This window comes from Lutra lutra, chromosome 15 (genome assembly GCF_902655055.1).
Source record: "Lutra lutra chromosome 15, mLutLut1.2, whole genome shotgun sequence".
Taxonomy (NCBI): Eukaryota; Metazoa; Chordata; class Mammalia; order Carnivora; family Mustelidae; genus Lutra; species Lutra lutra.
This window is the reverse complement of record NC_062292.1, coordinates 45,096,358-45,120,090: the sequence shown is the minus strand read 5'-3', so window position 1 is coordinate 45,120,090 and position 23,733 is coordinate 45,096,358. Positions and strand designations below refer to the sequence as shown.

At 45.8% G+C, this 23,733-nt stretch overlaps 1 protein-coding gene across 9 annotated transcripts in view; it reads right to left on the bottom strand.

The window, feature by feature from the left end:
* Nucleotides 1-23,733, bottom strand: part of SRGAP2 (SLIT-ROBO Rho GTPase activating protein 2) — a 232,804-nt gene that overhangs the window by 129,985 nt on the left and 79,086 nt on the right. For 8 of the 9 annotated variants that reach the window (XM_047704932.1, XM_047704934.1, XM_047704933.1 and 5 more), the window contains exon 3: nt 13,392-13,584. In XM_047704932.1, the coding sequence (XP_047560888.1) occupies nt 13,392-13,584 (193 nt within the window). Of the gene's footprint in view, nt 1-7,677; nt 7,799-13,391; nt 13,585-23,733 lie in introns of those variants that run through there. The other variant, XM_047704938.1, reaches the window with a different exon arrangement.

Genomic DNA, 23,733 nt, shown 5'->3' with positions numbered 1-23,733 from the left:
CAAACAGACAAACAAAACCCTCTAAAACCAGTATTAAATTCTAGTTAGTAGTCTTCTTCTTCAGAGGCATGGGTTAGCGGTTCTGAAACTATTTTGTGGATATATTAGGACTGGGCAAAGATACACACATTACAGATAATGGGTGCCAGATTTCTCACTGTTCAGAGAACAGGGTTATAGATGTGGAAAGGGAGAAAATAGACTAAAACATGTGGGGTTGGATTAGAATTGGAAGATATGGACGAGACTTATGGCTTTAATAGAGATAAGTCCATAGATAGAGACATAACACAGAGAAGTGTGTGGGTATGTGCATGTGTGCACACACATACCCGTTAAACTGCCTCTGTCTGCCAAGAGGGACCACAAACAGTAGGAGTTTAGTAACAAGGAGCACATCTAGCATCCACGGTTTTTAAATACCATTCGCCATGAAAGGATCCAGGGTTCCTGGAAGAAAGGGCTCCTGAGGTGAAGCACGGAAAGGACAAGATGATGCTAGAACATCTTTTTGGGCCAGAAAGTTGAACGGTGGAACATGTCAAAAGGATACAGGAACCAGCCTGGAATGAACATTAAAATAAATAAAGACAGTAAAGGACGAAAACCTGTTAGGGGTACCTGGGTGGCTCAGTCGGATAAGCATTTGCCTTTGGCTCCGGTCGTCATCCTGGAGTCCCTGGCTGGAGCCCCATGTTGGGCTCCCTGCTCAGCGGAGGGTCCGCTTCTGCCTCCCCTCCCCAGCCTCCTTTCCTGCTCTCTCACTCATTCTCTCAAATAAATAAAACCTTGTTCTTTAAAAAAAGGATTATAACCTATTGAATAAAAGCAGAATCCATGAGTCTAAATTGATATACAGAAATAGCTAGACAAATATCTGAGGGGGGGGGGATGGGAGATGGAGAAGTCCTTCCTTACAGTAGAATCCCAAGTGATAAATGTAGAAAAAAATGATATGGAAACTAGGAAAATTACCGTTTGGTGACCATCATCATAATAATTGATTCAAGCAAGAATCATCAACGCATGCTACAACCGATAAGTGGAAGTTTTGAAAAGCAACATGATATTTACATGGTCTCAAAGTATCTCTCCAAAATGCATTAATTACAAAGCATAAACTAGAATAACTTTATGGTAGAGAAATCAGGCAGACACCACTCTAAGCAAATGATCAAAGTTAACATCACCAGTAGTGGAAAATCACCAGCCAGTGACTCCTGATATCATGTGCTGAGAATATAACATCGCTCCCATGGTATTTCTGCCTAAAGCACATAACCTAAAGATAATCATAAAGAAATACCAGACAGTATCAGAGACACCAAATTAAGAGACATTCTACAAAATAACTGAGCTGAATGCTCCCCAGAATTAGCAAGGGCATGAACTACAATGAAAGACCTGGAAACCATTCCACGTCAAAGGAAACTAAAGAGACAAGCCAACTGAATGAAATGCATAATCTCTTTGGCCAAAAAGAAAACTGGGGGAACAAATGGTAAACCTGAATATCTGTGGATTATACAATATTATTCTATCAATATTTATACCCTGATTTTGGTCACTGTACTGGTCCTTATGTCATAGAACAACCTTATTGTAAGTAACTATAAACTGGAGTATATGGAGGTCAAGGGGCACCATGTCTACAAATTACACTCAAGTGTTTCAGGAAAAAAACATGCATGTGCATGAGCTGTGTCTGGAGAGAAAAAGAAGTAGAAAGCAAATGCAGTAATATGTTAACATTTCTGGACAATCTGGTAAATGACAGAAATTCTCCCACCATTCCTGCAATTTTCTGTAAATCTAAAATGATACCAAAAGCAATGTTTATGAAGATCCCATTCTGGAGAAAAGTGGAAAGAAACCCTTTCTCCATCTCTCTTTTTGGCACTAAATATATATGACTTTGTGTTATCTTTTTTTCATATAAACCTCCTGTCTTCCACAAGAGAAATTGAGCCTCCTGAGGGCAGAAGCTGGGTTCTACACTGCTCTGGGACCCCAGCACCTGCCAGAACCCACTGGTCAGGACTGAGGATGAAGATGAAGCCAAGTGTTATGACTGAATCACATATAATATGGGTGACTTAAAGGGTCACTCAACAGTGCTGATTCCTCAACCTTGAACTCTGCACCTTCTCAAAACACATATATGCGCACACACACACACACACACACACACACACACACACACACAAAACCTTAATATATTTCACATTAAATGGAAACCTCCATGAGAACAATGGCTTATTCTTCTGTGTGGATTTAATTCGCCCTTGGTATAGACTAAGTGCTGAAAAAAATGTTGTTGAAACATACAGGTGAACCTCACTTACCAGGATTGGTGTTCACCAAAACTTTCTGTGTTCATGAACAAAAGGGCCAGGAGTGGACTTATTTTCCAGAAGAAAGAAAAGCACAAGGATGTTCTTAAGCCCCCAACATAAGAAGTGAGCTTATCAAAGATTTTCAAGCCAATACTTACTGATGAGAGTGACTTGAAAACTGGCCCAGACCTGATAAATTGCTTTTTCCATTTGGTTAAAGGTGAGAATGTTCCTAAAGTCTTCTCTAATTTGGAACCAAGAAAGCCTACTAAAGATGTATTATATGGGTACCTGGCTAGCTCAGCCGGTGGAGAGTGAACTTTTGATCTTGGGTTCGTGAGTTCAAGCCCCCCACACAGAATGAAAGAAAGAAAGAAAGAAAGAAAGAAAGAAAGAAAGAAAGAAAGAAAGAAAGAAAGAAAGAAAGAAAGAAAGAGGAAGGAAGAAAGAAAGGAAGGAAGGAAGGAAGAAAGGAAGAAAGAAAGAAAGAAAGAAAGAAAGAAAGAAAGAAAGAAAGAAAGAAAGAAAGAAAGATGTATTATGTATCTTTTTTCCTTGTGGCTTCCCTGAACTATGCCATAAAGAAGGTGTCCTAAAGCCTAGCCGGAAACTCCGTATGTGTGTTTCAGGGCTGGGAATGGGGTGGGGAGAAAAGGTGTCTAGCTGAATTCTCTACAAGGAACATTACCCTCACTCACTTCCAGTGCGGAGACCTGGCAGAACCAACACTGAAAATGTACACGAATAAAGTTGGCGGCCAAGACAAAGGCCCTAACAACACCATGTAATCCGCACGTTCCGAGAACCCGAACGGCCTCAGGAGGTGCTAATGGAAAAGTCTCTGTGGCACGCCCACCTGAATGGCTGCATGTGTGTGCACGTGGGACTCTGTGGCTAGGAAGGGCACACGTTTCCACCCATGACCAGACAAAACAGAAGCGAGGAGGGGGCTGACCAGTCGAGCATCTATATAAGAAGAACGGCGGGGAGGAGTGCAGAAAGTCAATACACCTAAGAAGCCGGATCCTTCTTTATGGGGCCTGCCAGCCTGGCTTCCCTGGCTCTCTGTCAGAGTCCACTCAGGAGCGTGGGCTCTGTCCTCCAAAGGAACTGTCTTGGGAATCATTTCCACCTGTATGCCGTAGAATCAAGTCCGCCTGACTTCCTCCTTTTGCTAAATCCTCAAGACACTGCCTGTAAATTCAAAGAATTTCAAGCACCAACAGAAACCCCCACCCCTACCCCCGGAACACAGTAGTTCTGAACATCTGTTGTTTACAAGGGCGCAGGCTGAGAGCTGCCAGACTTGTTCCACAACCTCTCCTTGAACACAGAGGCTGCTAGGGAGGGATGTCTAAACTCCATGCAAGGATGCCTTGTCTCGACCGCTTAAGTAGAAATTGGCAAACACAGCGCAGCATCCTACCGTTGAAGATAATCCTACTTTGTTCGATTCATTTTCTAATCCCGGTTCTTTAAACAGCTGTACCCAAAATATGTTAAGAAGCAGAGCTCTGCTTATTGATCTTCCTGAGTTGCAAACCCGAGGGGGCAACGATCCAGTGATTGGTGGCAGTGTAAAAGGCCAGGAGGTAGCAGGAAAGATGATCCTTTTTCAACTCTGAAAAACCCAAACCCTCCTTTTTTCTCATTCTCCCTAAATCCTTCATTAACACTGAGCTCTTCCCATATGACTCTGTGTCTCTTCCCAGCACGATGCCTCAGCACAGCGGAGGAATTAGATATTAAAGTCTTTACTTCAATTAACTTGGGGCCAAACCTAATTGAGAACATAAGATGCTACTAGCCTTTTACCTTTTCCTGCCTAAGCCAAGCACAGGTCCCTCCCGAGTAATCTACCTTCCCTCCCTTCCCGGTGGCTACTAGAACCTGCCATAGACAGGGTCCTATTTTTAGAATCATGTGCCATGCGCATATGTGTTCTTATTATTCTCTGTCAGCCCGTCTGACGTTCCCCATTTCAATTATGAAAAGTCCTTATGGCAGAGACTGTCTTTTCTTCTTATCTTGTAAACCCTCCCACTTAACGCAGTCAGCTCCCAATAAAGATGACATGGCTTTTGCCTTTAAAAGAGAACTGGATCAAAGTCAATTCATTTAATTGGCTGCGAATTCCTGAAAATTAAAGATCCTTTGAACCAGACGCACATTGCTTCCTGTGTCTACCGCAGAATTATTATGGGACTTACGACAGCCGAGAAAACAAATACTGAAAGTTCCCCGCACCCCAGCACTGTTGTTAAGGGGCACGATCCGCAGTGGCTGGCTTCAGCAAGCTGAAAGGCTGAGGTGTGTCCTGCTAGCATTCCAACGGCAGAGCCTGGGAGGCACCGGAAGCCCTCAGTAGTCTCCAGCATTGTCCCAACTGCTCATTAAAGCATGTTTTGCTCCCAACTGCCCTCTATCATTCCATACCCCGAAAGGATGCTACAAAGCCATGGATGCAGAAACGTAGCTGCTTCTGTTTGACCTCATGAGACAATCCAGTAGACCACAATCTGGGATGCTCACCACTGAGGCTGCTGGTAGACCTGACCAGGCCTGGCGCGCTTTCATCCACCCCTGCTTGCAATCAGGACCTCAGCACATATTTATGGAAACCCACGATTTGCCCATTAGACATCAGAGGGAAGACAAATGCCCTCCTTTTGATGATTATGAGCCTGGGTCTAAAAGTAACATGCCAGGCTTAACTACCTGGTGCAACGTAGCTCATGACACCTTGTGAACATGACAGCTTATAAGACAAAACGTGCAACTGCTTTTTATAGGAACCGGATGTACAATTACAGAGAGTCACATAATTGCATAGTTCCTGCCCAGAGCAGCCATATCACAAAAATCAGGAAGGAGGATGAGTTTTGACATTCACAAGGGCCCACACACAGGGGTCACTGAGGAAAAGGGAGATGGAAATGATACTACCTGGGGCCAGGCTTAGGAATGCTTCACTCCACACAGGGAATAAATAGGGAATCTAATCCACCAAGGTCTTACCTGGGATAAGTACATTCAGTCCCATCTTCTGAGGACAAGAGCAGCCCTTGTATTTCCATGTGCTAAGTGCTGTCCTAAGGGCTTCATGTACATTAATTCCCTTACTCAGCAGAACAGCTCCATGAGGCAGGCACTGGTATGACCCTGAATTTACAGACAAGGAAACTGAGGCATCCAAGAACCTTCACTACAATCACCCAGCTGGTAAGTGCGAAATCCAGGATTGCAAACCCAGGAAATATGCTTCCAGAATCGGTGATCTTGACCGCCATGTTATCCTCCTTCTGTGGTCGTGATAATCACATCAACTACCATTTTTTTTTGAGCATCTGTAGGTTAGAGGCACTAGGCTAGTGCTTCGCATGTATTATATCTAATCCTTAAACAACTCTTCAAGGTGACTATTACTCTCTACATTTCGTAGATGAGTGAACTGAAGCTAAAAGGGGTTAAGCGACTTGCTCAAGGTCACAAGGCTGTAAGTGGAAGAGAGAGGACTCAGACCCAAATGTGTCTGGACTAAAGCTCTCAACTTAAAAAAAATAAATTAAATTAAAAAATAATAATAAAGCTCTCCGCTTTTACTACTAAGTCATTCTACTACTAAGCTCTACCGAAGAGCTTTCGAATGAATTTTGTCTTTGTTCCAAAGACTGGCCAGCACCCTGTCTTGCTGACCTCCACCCTGCCCCCACAAAACTGCCTTCTTGTGTCTCTTCTATCCTACTTTTGTCCATGTGTGAGGAGACTTCCCAAGTCTTCCAAGAAGGACCCAAGCACCACCTAATTCTGTATGGACTAGGCCAACAAGACACTCATCAGGGGATCTTTTGTTAGTTTCTAAATAAAGATTACAGCTTGAGCCATGGCAAAGAGAAGCCAACCCTTGCTCAATACCAGATGCTACATCTGGGCAAAATCCTCCCCAAGGGAACAAACAGCTCCCAAATATGTCCAAAATGAAGGAGCGACACACTGCTCCCAGGAAGTGAGGGGTTCTCCCTTCCGGCAGCTTCATGCCTCCTCCTACCTCCGTCCTCAAAGTCATCAGTACTCAAGGAGGAACTTTCTGGTCCGCCACCCTTTTCTGATTTGCCATCACAGCTGTAACAACCTCGATGGCCAACTCACTCTGCTTTTCAACCCCCTGCTATCCTGTCAGGCTGAGGAACAGCCCTGAAGTTAACGCCATAGGAAAAATCCATCGACAGTAGGTGACGTAACTGCAGAGACAGTACACAATCAAATACTGGGCCCAAGGCCAAGAACATGGACTCTACAAGAATGTCTCTCTAATTAATTGTGTACCTAACCTCCCACTGAAAGGCGTATTGCAGGTTGAATGTCTGCGAGATTCCTGAGATACTGGGTCCTTGCTCCCTCACCTCCCTTCCCAGAGTTGCACAACTCATAATCAGCCAAATAAGAGGGTTTACTTTCCAAGTGTATCTCTTTAATGTCCTGCTAATTTCATGTTAGTGAGAATAGGATATTGCCTTCTTCCTATCCCCAACCTAGCGCAATGCCTGGTCCTCAAAATGTGTACTGAACGAATGCACAAATATATATATCTTTTAAATCACTTTTCATTCTCTACAATCTGAGTACCACAGACAATACAAAGGCTGTTTCCCTCTTTTTTCCTCCTAAACCCTTAATGTTGGAAATCTGACACTGCCACAGCCTCGACCATCACCTCGCTATGAACATGCCCAAATATCTACCCAAAACCCAGACTTCAGCCCTGAACACAAGCCCAGATCTTTAGCCCTGAACACAGCCATTGATTTTCTCTCAATTACTGAAACTTTCAGCTTCAATATCCTTCTAGCATCTTAAACTTAACATCCAAAAGCTAAATTTCTCGTATTGTACCCCTTCAAAAACAACTCTTCCTACCTTTGGTATTTCTATTAAAGGCACCATTAATCTACCAGTCACCCAAGTCCAAAAGAAACTTCACAGCCCTCCTTCTTTTGTGTTTCCAAGTTCACTTGAAACCTGAATCCCATCTGTCAGCAATTCCTGTAGATTCTTCCTGCACCAGGTGTTTTCCATCTGTCTCTAGACTGGAAGCTCCAGGATTGTAGGGGGACAGTTTCCCTTTTGCCTGGCATGTGTCTGTCACATGGGAAGAGCACGATACATACTTGCTAAATGGTCTGAGGGATCAATTTCTGTCCTCTTCATTCCTACCATCCCACCCTAATTTAGATCCTCATTATCTGCTGTGGCAATGGGTTTCACTATCTCGAGTTTCCAGTCCTTTAGCCAATCACCACCATTAAGGTTAAGGTTAAGCTTTGGTAAGCAGAACTCATACCTCAGCTTGGATCCTAGCTGTTCAAATCTGCAGGTTTCCAGTGTCTATCGCATAGTGCCAAAGCTCTGTCGAAAGTCAAGGCCCCCCACAATATGGCCCTATCTACCTTTGCCCAACTCCTCCACACACAGCTGTTAACCAGCCAAACCAGTCCACTTGCTGCGACCTGAAAAGCGCTTTGTCCTTTCCTCCTACTGTGCCCCTCCCTGCCTACAACATCCTCCCTCTCCATCAATCAAAATCCTGTCCATTTTCTTCAATGTCTGGTTCAAATTCCAAATTTCTTCCCTGACGTCTCCTGACCACACCAACTGTGCTGCATCCCTTCCGCAGCACACACATGTTGCCTTATACTGAAGATGTGTTATAGTATTCAGGTAGAATTTCTCCCCACCGGACAATAAACTCATTTGGGAAAAGAACCACTCCTTCTACTTCTTTGGATCTCCCTCCTCTAAGAGTCTAGAACAATATCTCAAAAATATTCAACAAATATTTGTTGTTGAGGAAAAAGAAAAGCTGGAAGAAAGAAAAGATGTTGGCAGTGGGTTTTACAGTAGCATAAGGTCTCTGGAAAGAACACAGCAGGATAGCAATGTAGGAGGATTCCTCTAAAGATTCGACAGGCAACAAAAAAAAAAAAAGGAAGGAAAGAACTGAGCTATTAAAAGGAGGAGATCAAAACCGAGTGAGCTATGACTGAAAGGTAATTTACAACAAGTCTATGTTAAAAAAAAAACAAAACAGCCACAGCCAAAGCATTATCAATTAGAGTCCTGCTGGGCAATATTAACACAGATTCCACTTAAAAGAGACAATCAAAGGCTTAGCAGCAAGTAGGAATACATTTATACTCTTCAAGGAGCCAAAGAAAATGCAAGAACATCTTCCCTAGGAAGACTTCCTACCCTCACATAGTATTTTATCTCTGCTCTTAATCAAACCAGGCGGATAGAATTTCAGACAGGAGCAGGGTTCACCCACCATTCAAAGGGAAGGCGGAAGCCATGTTCCCTTCTTAAACAAAGCAGAATACGGTAGAATCAAATAAACGCTATGTAGTTCCATCTGCGGCATCTCTCACTCTTTCTGCGGGGGCAGGGGAAGAGAAGGAGCGTGATGGGACCGCAGGGTCAGCCTCTGCAAAGGAGTCGGAGCTGGGAGGGCTTTAATGAGGATGTCGGCGCAGAGCGCAGTGCGGGAGAGGACAAAAGGTGAGCAGGAGCAAAGCAGAACGGGAAGCAAAGCCGAAGAGTGACAGCCTAATGGCTTCCTGGGTAAGAAGTTGTCCAAGAGAAGAAAAAAGCAGCTCAGTAATGTTTGTCCCTAAATGCAGTCACTTAAAACCCTAACCGAATACCCAACCGAACCGAGTGCGACAGGCTGAAATGGAGCCAGGCTGAGAAACTGGCCTGGAAAAGGTGGGGGGGGGTCCCTGTAGACGGACCTCGGCCCCGGCCACCCTGCCCCAGCCCGACCTGGAGAGTCTCCACCACCCTGAGCTGCGTCTGCCCGGAGCTGCCGTTGGCAGCTGCTCTCCTGGCAGCGCAGAGAGCCAAATCCATGGCATTGCTGGGCCAACAGCTGCTACAGCTCCGGGGGAGGCGACGAGTGCCCGCTGAGACGCTCTGGGCAGAGAATGAACTATTCTCGGGATCAGCCCTAGAGTCAGCAAAATCGAGGCTACACTCCACCGGCTGAATGAAAATACAGTACAACTGCCGCTCCGGAGAGCCAGGAAACCCACAGCCCTTCTTCTGGCCCAGCCTCTCTGGCCCGGAGTGCTTCATGCCCTCACGCCTCTACTTCCGAGGGCACGACTTCGGGTCAGGCCCAGGTTAACCTTCGGCTCCGGCTCCCCGCCACACCTTCTCAACCGGCCTCCGGCTTCCCGGGCTCTCTCCGAGACTGATCTTCTGTGGTGTTGCCATAGTTACCGTCCCGAAGCGCGGCCATAATTAGGTTCCTTGCTCAAAAACTATCAATGGCTCCCCACGCTTACAGAATAAACCCTGTCACCTGGCAGTCCCAGGCTACTAGGATCAGGCCCCTTCCAACTTTTCCAAGCTTGTTTCACGATTGCACTTATTATTCCATTCCTCCAGATGAGGTACCCACAAGTCTTATGTTTGCAACTCTGTGCCTTCACCGACCCTGTTCTTTCTACCTGAAGTGCTTCCTTCCCCCATCCTTTTATCCTTCTACAACTTCCGCCCTGTCTCCACTGAATTCAGCTCACAGGACCAGTACCTAGCACCTGCACTTGTGTTTTCCCATTTCCCATCCGCTGACCTTCACCTTCGTGAAGCCCCGCCCAGTCTGCAACCTGAAGAGATGTCTATTCCCTATGCACTGGTGGCGCTTTGTATAGAAGGGTGGACATGGTCTTTCATAGATGCCGTGGCAAAGCTGCGAACAGTCCCCCACTATGTTTCCTCTTCTCCTATATGAATAGAAACTCTACCTTCTGGTCTCCCCACGCAAGAACCCAGAGGGCTCACTACCACGCTGTCGCATCAAACCTGAGCTCCTCTCTCTGCCCGCCTGCCAAGGCGCCATCATCTGGGGTCTGCTCCACTTCCCTAACCTTATTTTTCACTGCTTTTGAAAATATCTGTAATCTGGTAATATTTTGCTCAGACCTCCCCCGAAGCCCCTTTCACGTTACATTGTTCCCACGTCTCTCTTGCCTGTTAACGAGGGTTCCAGAGCTTACCTCAGCCTCCAGAGGAATCGGCACAGAGCGCAGCACCCAGCAGGTACTTAAAGGGGGGTTGGTGCGCAAGTAGACTGTTGCTCAGGATAAGATCAGATAGGAAGCTATTAAAATAAATTACCCACCAAGGGACAGCAAAAGGAGTGAAGTCCCCTCTTACAAGCTCTTAGAGCACCTTGTACTTCCGTTCCGCAACTCTTACCTCAACTCATCTAACTGTGATTTGTTTAACATCCATTCCTCATCCTGCTGTAAGTGTCCTACGCTAGACGCGGAGCTTGTTCACGGCTACGCCCCATGGCACAGTGTCTGGCTTGAAGGAGTTCAAGGAATGTGCAATGGACATTTGTTGAAGGAATGGAAAAGAAACTTCCTTCTAATGAAGGTGGATCCCTCCCTCGTCCCTGTACCCCCTCAGCAGCAAACGATCCTGCTTCCTCTCAAGGGCACGTGCTGTTCTCTGCTACACAAATCTACCCTCAAAACCTCGTCCAAGTCCCACTTGCTTCCTGAAAACTCTCCTGACTGTTCCAGATCCTTTATCTATCTCTGATGATTTCTCTCTGACCTCTTATCACATCTATATTCCACACAAAACCAATGATTTCTTAATGAGATCAGTATTGCTTTGCTCTCTGGATGCTTCCTATATTAAAAATCTTTTCTCCCCAGCCAGATATGGCCCCCTGTGGAGACACAAAATAAACTTCTCTTGTATCTTCCAGTGCCTGTACAATACGGAGTACACAGACAGCTCTTAGTAAATACTCACTGGTTGTTTGGGGGGAGTGGTGGGATGAAGCCAGGTACCAGCTTTATCAGAAGAGAAATAATTCTTCCAAAATACCCTATCCCTGTATGTGATCTTAATCAGAGCAATTCAGCTGACTTAGAGATTAGCACATCTGTACTTTAATTTATAGTAAATATGTCTTTGAGCTGAAAATATGATAGTACTAAAAATCAAATGCTATTTTAAACTTAGGAGTAGCTTACCAACAGAATAAATCCAACATTGAGTCATTTTTCTAAAGCAAATGGTTTCTCTCCCAAATCTTCATTTATCATATACTAAAATAACATTTTATTCTCTCTGGATTGCTTATTATAAAGAGAACAGGACTTGAGAAAGATAAGGAGCTCTGAGGACAAAACATCTGGAGGAAATTCTCATTCTGGCTTATACTGAGAGTGTCATCTGTTCTCCTCAAACTTAGCCTCCATATTCATTGCTCAAAGCTGGTTCGTAAAGGAAAATTTGTGTCCCAGATTATTAGAGTGATAAACAAAAATAGAAAATGGGGGAAAACAAGATATACTTGGCATTAGTTCCTACATTCATTCATTCATTTACTCATCCAACAATGTTTAGTGAGCATCTATTATATGCCACCAGGCACTGTGGGAGGCTGAAAAATGAATCAGAAAAAGCTTACACCGTCCATGAAGGGAAGAAAATGAAAGGCAGACAGTACTGAATGCCCTAATAAAAGAACAAATAAAATGCTGTAAAAATCAGAAAAGGGAGAGCATTCTTTCCTTTGGGAGAATCAAGAAAGCTTCTTGGACCATGATGCACCTGAGACGGGTCTCAAAGCACAGGTATGTCTTTGACATGCAGAGATGTGAAGAATGGGGACCTAAGTTCAAATAACAGGATGGGCAAAGGCCCGTTGGAGCTGATGTTCTGTTTGGCTAAGGTACAGTAAAGGAAAAAAACCAAAGCAGAACAGGAAGTAAGGATGGAAAGCCAGTCAGGACCAAATGTAGAGGGGCTTGAAGAATAAGCCCAGGTGTGTATACCTTTGTGCCTAGAGCAGAACTTCTCAAACTTTAAAGTGCATACCAATCACGTGAGTCTCTTGTCAGGGTAGGTCTGGGGATGGGACCGGAGATTCTACATTTCCAACATCCTAGGTGGTGTCGTTATCAGGAGACCACACCCTGGGCATCAAGAACATAGACAGTGGGAAGCCATTGCACAGAGAACCCGCCCAATCTCCAGTGTGTTCCAGGAAGGCTAAATCTGCTGAGCACGGGTTGGGCAGACTGGAATGGGGAGAAGCCATACACTGTGGACCCCGACGCTAGTTGTTCGTTACAATCACCTGCAAAGCTTTTACACCAAGCCGTAACCCAGGCCCCACTCCCAGAGATTCTGACTTAATTGCTCTGGAATGAGGCCCAGATTTCAGCATTTTAAAAAAGTTCTCCAGAGAATTCTAATGTGAAAGCAGAGTCGAGAACCTCTGCTGTGGATGATAATGAGTAATGCAATCATTCAGACAACAGGGGTGATGATCTAAACTAGGGCAAATGGCAGTGAGGACAGAGTGAAAGGGTCACTTGCATAAAATGCTACCCAAGGAACAGACCATGTGGGCAGTGAGTCAGACATATGGCGACAGCATCATTCATTTCTTCCAATTGAAGACAGTTTGGTCATTTGTTAAGAACACAGACTCTGGAGCCAGACTGCCTGGGTTTGAATCCCAGCTCTGCTATTGATTTACTAGAGGGGTGTGTGTGTGTGTGTGTGTGTGTGTGTGTGTGAGAGAGAGAGAAAGAGACAGAGAGATATCTTAAGCAACCTCCTTAACTTCTTTTTGACATGGTTTCCTCATCTGTAAACTGGGGATACAACAACGATCAACTCACAAACTTGTGGAGATTAAATGATTAAATTAAATACGTAAATTAAATTACATTAAATACGTAATACCCTTAGAACCACGCTTAGCACACAAGAAGCGCTCTGAAAGTGTGTGCTGTCATCATTAGCACGGTTCACCATCTCTTCTGACCCCTCTAGGAACCTGACCTGCATATCCGACCCATACGGAAAGACGTCCTTGAAAGGGCTCTCTACCTTTAGCCAGTCAGACGTCCCTGGCGCACCTTTCAAGAATGCGCACAGATCTAGGTGTCACACCTTGCCTCACCCCCTCCCCGGCCCCATTCCCGAGGTCCCTGCGGGAAGCAGCCTCGGGGTCCCTACTTGAACTGCTGGTCCTTGGTGCTGCGCGTCTTGGCTAGGAAGCGCTCGGCCAGCTTCTCCAGGTTGCGGGAGTAGTCCATCTCGATCTCTGCCTTCTTCCGGAAGAAGTCCTGGAGGTCCTGTAGAAGCTGCACCCGGAGCTCACACTGCTGATCCAGGCATTTCATCTGCTCCGTGAGCTGGGCGCGGATCTCTACAACACAAGCAAGGCTAGACCGTCAGACGGCGATCCCTAAAGCCAAGACATAACAAAACAGAAACATACATACCTACATTTACCCCTTTTATTTAGTTAGGAACTTAAAGCCTTTAATTAAAAAAAAAAAAAAAGGCTCAAGCTTAACATGGCCATAGGATATGAGGCACCTCCAAAAATTCCACCAACCCTTCTGGGACCACTAAGAAACTGGAACCAGGGATCTGCTGAATCATTTAAGAGAAACTGCTTATCAGGCATCTGCTATTGGGTTACCATGTCCTGAGCACCTTACTGTGTTTCTGGCATAGTGTGAGAACTTGAGCTCTCTTTTGGCTGAAAGCCTAATGATTCACCTCCTAGCCATCCTGTTCCATAGGCACTACTTTCATCCCCATTTTAAAGATGAGAAAACTGACTCTTAAGGAAGTCAAGCTGCTAATGTAGTGCAGCTGGGATCCAAACCCAGAAAGACCGACTCTAGAGCCCAAGCTCCTACTTTTTATACTTTCTCCCATGGTCTCAAGGTGTTTTTCTGCATCTTCATGAAGGAGGGTGAGTGACCATCGGGATATTTTAATGGAGATACATAGGGTCCTGCTCCAGATCAAACAGTGGCGATCAAGAACGCAACCAGTTCCAGACTTCCAGCCAAGCAAACCTCTCAGCATCGATCAGATTTCATAGTTTCCAATATCACAGAATGTAAACCAGTCTTCAAGGAGCTGATTTTTTTTTTCACCAACAAATACCACTCACACTGCTGTCACTTCATCCTCAGGATGCTCAGAGCCTCTTTTGTGTCAAAGCTAGAAATACTTCAGGCTAAGCTCTAGCTTGCGGATTTCTGCCTAGCAGAGAGTCCTCACCCAGAGTTAGCCAACACCCTCTCTGGAACCACAGCAACGTAGCTCCAGATGCAACCAGAGCTGCGTCAAATGCGACACAGCATTTGTTACTGACAAGAGCCCTGACACCCATGGGGAGCAGCTTGCCAAAACCAGACTGCTTTCGGCTCAGAGAAGGCCGGCAATGCGTATGCTGCGGCCAGTCCCATTGCAACAGAGCCATCCCTTCACACCTTTCCCCTGCAAGCCTGCTCAGCTCCAATGCGTTAGGCTGGGACGGTGGTTCCAATCCCAGGGGAAAAGAGCATCTATGTAATTATGCCTTTCCTTAGGCATGCCCCAAAGTCATTCCCAAATCGTAGAGAGTCCTAACAAAGCTTTCTATCTATGCCATGTAATGCAGGGGGCGGGGTGGTAGGGAGATCTAGCGCTTTCATCTGAGCTCTGGATAAATCAGGGGCAAGTCCAGGATCAGAGCCATGAGGCTGAAAGTGTTGCCCACCGCTCTTATGAAGCAATGACAAGGGGCAAATGGTGCATTTAGCTTCACCTTGAAGTGACTGGGCGTCTATAATCTATCCTTATCTCCATTTTTGTCTCTGTTTTCACCCATATCAGAATGTAGCACAAGTATCTGGTTCTTTATGCGTGATCTCGGGGGATCTGTAAGTGCAGTTCTCGCCCTCTTCGTCCCCATGCCTCCCCCTTGCCAACCATCAATGCCAATCAGGCCTACGGGAACCTCACCTGAACTGAAAGTGAGCCCCGGAGGATGGTTTCAAGCAGACAGAAGGCTGAGCTGAAAAGCCACCTACCTCATCACTCATCAAAGCTCCCTTGTTCTGTGTTTTTTGGGAGTCTGATTACAAGGGTGTTGGGGGAAGATGTGCAGAGGGCAATGTCAGGCATCTAGCCCTTGCCAGAGATTTCTGGGCCTCTTAAAGGGAACAGCCCTTGTCAAGACTATTCCTAGAGGCATCTGTCCCCCTTCTACCTATTGGTAGACAGAAGTAGAAGCTGGCAGTAGTAGCCCCTGGGTGGACAGACTGTGGGTGGAGAGCGCATTCACGCTGCTCACTGATATTACTTACAACTTGCCCATTAGGGAAGAATCAGAGCATCGTAGGGCCAAAAGGCTCTCCAGGTACCCAGTCAGTTTCAGATTTGCAAGAGGATGTGGGTGGGAAATGGGGCTGTCCGCCCCCTCAGAGTCACCTAAAATTCATGTAAGACTTTGCCTCCGTAATCTCACTAACCAGGAGAGCAGAAAGGAACATAGTACAACATATTATGCGCCACGCTCCAACAAAAAAAGAGGGGCATAGGCAGATTCCCAAGATACCCGTGAAGTTCCAGAGGTAGACCCCTCCAGGATTGCCCTGGTCAAGGAATCAGTACTTCCTAGGCGGCCTCTGAAAGGTGTGAACCAATCTAAGAAGCCCCCAGGCACATCCAGCCAACACAGACACCCCCCTGCCTTTCCCGGGTGCCTCAAGTGGCCAGTGTAATACAAAGTGCACCCCACTCTCAGGCGTCCCTGAGGGGACTCTAAGAGGAAGGGTTACTGAGTACCCTTCATGGGGCTTTAAATGCATCATCTCATCTCTACAACTAGCCCATCAGGTATCCCCAATTATCCTGATGACACAGGTAAGTGAAGTTAAGACCTGTTAAGTCAATTACCAAGGGGTCATACCACTAGGTGCAAGTGAGGCTGAAGCTAAATGAAGGTCTAACTTGCCAAAGAGCTTGACTGTGGACCAGAGAAACAAGAGACAGAGAACACAAGCCTGGAGGCTCTGGAAGTATTTCTGGGTAAATTACAGTTTCTACAGCTCCCACCTATGGAACTATCCCCTTTTCCACCTTCTAGCTGAGAAATCATTCGGAATCAAGCCCGGACTGGCCCACTGACTCGATAACGAGCCATGTTCCGACTAGCTCATGACTGGTCTGGGCCCCTTCTCTGCTTCTTCCATCTACTCTACAGGGCAGCTTTGGAGAAAGTGTTTTTTCTTGTCCCGGGAGCATACCCTGAGGTCTGCCAGGATGCCCAGAGGGCAGAGAAAGTGAGGAAGCAATGACACCCCTACCTGATCCAGGAAAAGTAGCCTCTGCTACTAGATCCCACCTGCTACTGTGGCTGATTCCTGATCCCCTCCACTGAGCATCTCCCCTCCCCCACAACCTGCCTAGAAGGAGAAACCTCCCTGGCTGCTGGCCTCAGGATGCCCACACGACATGTAAGGGGGCCTCCAACCACCCCCACCTCTAGGCCTGCAGCTCCAGGACAGAATGGCTGCTCTGTCCGGCACAAAATGTGCTGCTTCAGACTTCTGCTGCTGCTGCAAAGAAAAACAATGGTCCCCAAGAAGGCAGCTGTGCCAGCCCCAGTCCTCTGTCCATGCACAGAAGGGGCAGGAAACAATAGGCCACTGAATGCCAGCCCGCCTGGGCCATGTGCCCAGGCTGGAGGCCCCTCTGTTCCCCGGCCTACCAATAAACTACAGGAGCAGAAAGAAGAAAGGGGCAATTTATAAGAACATGGAGGAATTCCTCCCAATCCCATCGTGTGCTTACGCGAGTACGCACGTGCACGGGGTGTACACTCAAAGACACACACTCGCACCACCCACGCTGTGCTTCACCACATCCACTCAGGAAGGCATGTGAGGTCCAGTTTGGATGAGCGTCCCTGGGAACTGGAGGTGATGGGGTCCTTGTAGGTTCGGTCCCTAGAACTACACGGGAAGAAGTCAAGCTTTCATTTTCTAGAGGCAGCTGGACCTCAAGGGATGCAAATGAATTCCATGGTCATCCACAAAGCCCAAGTACAAGGTCACCATGAGCCTTGAGTGATACATGCCAAAATGACCTCCCCTGGGCACCTAACACAGCCCATTTATTCACTAAATCTTTACTGAGTCCTGTTGTACAGTAGAGCCTGAGCTAGGTGATGGTGGGCATGAATGAAACAGCCCTGTGCCCTGCCCTAACGAAGCCTGGATTGACAAAGAAAGAGAGGAAAAGAAAGCAAGGACAGTCTTATTGCTTTTACTTTGAATACTGGTTATTATAGCATAGTCACGGGAGTAAGTCCCAACCCAAAAACCAACAACTAAAAAAATCATCAGTAGCAGACAAAAGAAACAAACAAACAAACAAAAAAAAAACCAAACCTAAGAAAAATTCAACATCCTCTGGCTCTTTTTTCTATTACTTTTTTTTTTTAATGACATTTCTGTAGTTTCCTTTGAAAAAAAGAACAAAAGTTTTAAAACTAGTTTCCTGAACATCAGAGTTGACCTTTGGTTGATACTTCATTCAAAGATTCAAGTCAAAATTTAATGCCACCGTTGTGGAATTAGATAGTGGTGATCACTGTACAAGCTTGTGCATACACTTGAAAAACAACCCCACTGAATTCGTGTACTTTTAAAAGGGTGAATTTTGTGGTATGTGAATTACATCTCATTTACAAAATTTAACACCCCCCAAAGTCATGTTCTTTTGAGCACCATCCTGCCGGCTAAGGGGAAAATGGCCCAACAAAGTGGCACCAAAAAGAGGAAGGAATTCTTGTTTTCCATTTCTCCATTTGCATGGGCTGAATCTCAGTTCTGCATTGAATATTCTTTTTTTTTTTTTTTAAGATTTTATTTATTTATTTGACAGAGAGAGAGAGATCACAAGTAGGCAGAGAGGCAGGCAGAGAGAGAGGAGGAAGCAGGCTCCCTCCCGAGCAGAGAGCCCGATGCGGGTCTCGATCCCAGGACCCTGGGATCACGACCTGAGCTGAAGGCAGAGGCTTTAACCCACTGAGCCACCCAGGCACCCTGCATTGAATATTCTTAAAGCCTATACCGGAAGCTGCCCCTCTGGCTGGAAAGCTTGGCCATGACATTGAACTCCACTGGCAGACCATCGTTCCATCATTTCCGAACGGTGTCAGATTAAAACCAGCAAAGAATGCTTTTATGCATGAGTTCAAATACAGGATCCGCAGACATACCCAGCAAGCCTTCCCCCCGCAGGTGCTGACTCCTTGTCCACACTTGGCCACAGCTGAGATCCTAAGTACACCTGTCCTGGGAGTTAGAAGGAGGCTCATTTCCATTTTGGAAAGAGGGTGAAAATCACAAGAAGGATGAAATTAGAAGAAAAATTAGCCCTAACAGGATACTACTGATCATTTAATAAAAACAGGGCCTTGCCACACTTCTAACCATGTAGATGCTAAATTATATAACACCTGCCAACACAGGCGACACAGTCCTCTGAAAACTGTCCTCACTTCAGAGAACACCCAGGGAATTCACCAGTGAGCAGAGCAGAGGAGAATTTTGTTCAGTCTGTTGCTTTCAATCCAGAGATATTAGTCCCTTTCTTCCCCTCTTTCAAAATTCCTTCTTCAGGAATTTTCTGATGAAGTCACACAAAATCCCCTCCTAGGAGTCCCACATTTCTGAGGAGAAAATCAGGGTGGGTGGGTAGGTCAGGAGAAAAATATAATCTCACAGGAGGGTAACACAGGCAGGCCCTCGCCTTCTCCTTGATGATCTGGCACCTAAGGGATAGGAGCTGCAACTTCCACAGGTTCTGTTCAGCCCATGTGCCCTACTGGAACTGGGACTGACTGCCAGTCTTTTTCCACAAAATCTGCCTTACCTGCTTTTAGCCCTTTCACAAACACATGATGTCACCTCAGCCACCTCAGGAATATTAATTCCTAGTACCTTTCCAGCAAGTGTTATATAAGAAGACAATTGAAGCTTTCATCAGGCTCTACCCTGCGTATCTCTTACCAAGTCCTCTTATCTCAAGGGTAATCAGCCCCTATCAAAACTGTTCCCCAGGAAACAAAATGCCCGGATTTCCTGCCAAGTCCGGCTCTTCACCCTACTGGTTTGCTCTTCTACAAACTCAGTAATGGGAGGGCCTTCCAAAATCCTTGTTGGACAGATGACAGTACCAAAGCCCAGAGAAAGGAGAGGAACTGCCAAAAATCACATAGCTAGTTAGCTGTGGATGTCGGACTGGAACCCAGGTCACTGGGTTCCCAAGCCACTGTCCTTTCTTACCTACTCTTATCATAAAAATGTATTTGTGCACCTGACGGGTGCACCAAGAATAGAAAGACAGCAGTCCTCACTCCAAATCAGCACAACAGTAGGAAAGAAATCAGTGAAAAAGCCTATAGCAAACAAGGAGAAATAATAGTAGAAATAAATGAGGTATGCTCACAGTGATAGAGGAAAAAGAGACATATATCAGCTTCAGTCCATCTGCTATACCCCTTCTTTCAATGCCTGATACTATCACTTATGGCTGAGTTGTCACTGTTCCAAGAAAAGGCCATCATCAAGCTACTTTTGATAAAGGAGAAAACAGCAAATATTCTTCCTCGAAGAGTGACTGATGGCCTTTTTCATCGTTAATTTACCCTATTAAACACAACATAGAACTAGACATGAGTTAATCTGACAACCAACCAATTATAGCTACAAAGCTTCCAGAACATGGGGATGTGATAGATAATTATCTTTTCTCCTTCTCTGCATCTACATCCTCCCTAACTCTTAGTCCATGTGGTTTTGGTAAAGCGGACTCCACCTCTGCCCTCTCCAAAGATGGTGGACATTACCTGCAGGCCAAGAGCTGAAGACAATGAGAATCTGAGACTGCGGCCGCCATTTTGGCACCATGACTGGAAAGCCTGTTTGAGAATGGAACTGACCCGGAGAAAACAGAGCTGAGAGTTGGGAAAAGGAAACTCGAGCACTTGAACCAAGTCATGGCCAGATGCCAGGTTTATATCTGGCCCTTTTAGCATCATAAGCCAACTCATTCACTTTTTTGCTTAAAATAGTTTGCATTGGATTTTTGGTTCCTTAGAAACAAAGGAGTCCTCATGGATAAAGTGAAGGATTCTAAAGTGCTCGGAAGCATCATTAAGTTCCCTACGCTCAAGGAACTTAACAATCTAATTGTGAAGATGGGATCAAAATATACATTTTTGAAATTTATATACTAATGCACTACCTAAGTTATGCTAGATATTATATTACATAAATTATGCTGGGTATTTATTTAACAGATATTTGTGCTAGATATCTGTATTACATAAATTTTCATTTTATTGTACACTATATGGTGTGTGCTGTATATGTATACTTGAATTTAGGAATAAATACTACTAGTAAAAGTTTTGAGGACTCAGAAAGGTAGCGAGGACTAACATGACTAAAGCAAGGCTTCCTGATGAAAACTTAAGTCCTTGAGAGGAAGAATTTGTCTCTCCAGTTCACCAACATACCTCTGGGACCCAGAACAATATCTGGAAGGCTTTCAAATTTGTGGAGGGAAGAAAGAAGGGGAGAGAAAGAGGTAGAGAAGAAGGCAGGACACAGAAGTCTGAACTGGTATTCCTAGGATGGGTAGAATTTCAGTAAGTGGAAGGGTAAAGAGGCCATATTCCAGAGGAAGATTAAGACATAAGCCAAGAAATGGGAATGTTTGAACATGGCCTTTCTGTGAGGTAGTGAGGAGGATGGTTGAGCTAGAACAAAGGGTACCTTGAGGCCTGGTCAGAGATAAGGGTACGTGGGGAGGAGCAACTCAAAAGCTAACAGAGGAGTCTGGATTTCATGCAGCCAGAAATGGAGCTGGTCAAAGTGTGCGTCATGATGAAAACAGAGCCGAAGGAAGATCAGAGGAGGTCTGCTGGATGGATTCCTAGGCCTTCTAAATTAAGAGATGGAGTGAGCATTAATGAGCAATCCAGGCTGAACGGTACAGAAGTCACCATGAGCAGGAGAATTCCATGAGTGGAAAATCCCTGCCCACACCAACTCTAACTATTAGTAATAATACACGCTTTAGAGCCAGTGGTCCTGAAGCTAGTGATTCTAAACTATCCCTCCCTAGGCGGTGGTGAGCAAAGGGGACAGATCAGAGAGATCTTTGGGTCTAACGGTAAGATAGTGATCTTGGCAGGAGGAAGGCAGGAGTGAAGTTCTGGTCTCCCTGGCTTCCCTTTTGACTAAGGTTCTTTCTGTTGTACATTTAAGTTTGGCCATCTTCCTAACTGCCCGCCTGAGCAGTAGATTATCCCAAAGTTATGAAAAAAGAACCTCTCTTCTCCTTGCATTAACTTCACACCATCTAAAAACAACGCATACAGCTCTGGAGACAAAGGGAAACCAGACCATGGGAAGGAAGAGGAGAAAAATGGTCCTAGGAGTTTCCCAAGGAGACTCTGTCATCCATTAACTTTCAAGCCCCCAAATGAATACAGAAAGCAACCTCGTAAAGCCGAGGGGGAGGAGGGTGCGAAGGGGAATATCTCAATGAACTTGAATCATCGCAATTGCTCTGGCAAGCTGCCTTGGGTCTTTCAAGTGATTCAACAGAAAGTCAAAGACAAAAGGTTCCCAAATGAACAGGCTGCCACATCAAATGCCAAAGTAGTAATTTTAGCTCCTAGGCCTTGCCTGAGATGTTTAAGAAACAAAATTCCCAAAGTCCAAAGTCTAGAATTAACTTGTATTACGAACTAAAGATCTGCAATGACATGACCAACAGCTCCTCTGGGAAATGTCACCTGATGGCCCTGATTTTGGTGCTGGAGGCCAACTGGAAGTCAGTTCCCCAGGACCACAGTAATCAACCAACAAATCCAGCAAATATTTATCTTGCACTGTCCCTGTGCAAAGGTCCGAGTAATGAATCACGGGACCACACAAGAAAATATAACGCACTGTCTTACTCTCAAGGAGTTTACCATCCAATTGGGGGGAAAAGGGGGAGGACTAAATGCAATAGTATTCAACAGTATAAGCCTGTGCGTGCTAAGCACCAAAACAATGTTTGAGATGCTCAGAGACGAGGAGATCAGTATAAACCAGTGTGGACCTGAGTTAGTCTTGGGGCCTCGAGCTGGGGAGGATATGAAGGTGCCAGAGGAAGGACGGCTGTGGCTACTAAGGAAAAGGCGAGGAGGCAGAGCTGGGCAGATCTGGCTCAGGAGGCTCCGAGTAGCACTTCTGGGTCAGAAGAGTATGGGATCGGGGGGCAAGGAGGGGAACGGAAAAGCAAGATGCAGGTCAGATACAAATGCCGTTCACAAAGGCTCCGTAAACTGAGAAAAGGGTCTCAGGAAAAAAAAAAAAAAGGGTCTCGAAAAGCAAGAGGATGGTACAAGCAGAGTCCAAACCCAAGTGATCTCCAACCGAACAATGCTTCAAAAGAAAAAATGTCAATTTAAACGTGTCCACTATAGTAAGGGATAACAGTAAACTGTAGGCTGCTCAAAGCTCCAGCACAGTCAAACTAAAAACAAACCAGATGAGTATTAAAATCCAGACCCTAAATTCCTAGAGAGCTGGCTCTGGAAGGCTTATCTCATTCTACACAGGATCTAGCTTGGCAGGAGGAGTCGACAGGTTATTCCAGGTGTAGTTCAACTAGCATGGACCGAGCACCCACTCGTTGTGGGGCAGGGAGAGGAACCACGATGATTACAGAGGACCGAGACATTCACTTGGCCTTTGAAGTGCCTGTGGAACTTCCTGTTGGGAAAGGCAGCTTTATTTTCCAGTCCGGAGCTCCCAGGAGAAGGTCAAGTCTGGAAACAGGCACTTGGGAGCCATCAGCAAGTAGACAGAAGTGTGACATTAACTATAAAAGTGAACACAGTTGCCCATAGAAAGCATACAGAATGAACGAGAAGTAAGCCTAGGCCTACGGACACCTCCGTTTAGGTGGAAAGCAAAGGAAGAGGAGATGGGAAAGTAGACTGAGCATGAAAGACATATCTACAAGTGTCAGTAACTGCAAAGCACTTAAATAAGAGAGCCGGGCAGTTTGCTAACTTGGGTGGTTAGAGCAGTCAATCACTGTCAAGAACATGCTAGGCAGACCCCGTGTATACATCACCCAAGACCAGCACAACCGCCCTGCTGGCCGGCTGGAACCGCTCATGCCGCTCCAGCTACCACGGCTGGGCCTTGGCCTTCAAGCCGGACAGCGCCTGACCCTGTACCCGTGCAGCAGGCCTCTCACGTCCCGCCCCAGGGTCTCCTCGTTGCCACGGAGGCCTGAGGTTTGGACAGACTGCCCCAGCCACCAGCCATGCAACCAAGAAGCACAGAAGAGCTGAAACTCCATGAAGTCAACCCTTGGCCAACAGATGGGAGTGGGCAAATGGAATCTTCTCTCTCCTTGCCCCAAGGAATGGCTCAGAGACGAAGTAGCTTCCCCTAATTTCTCTGAAGATGTCCCATGAGAAAAACCATCA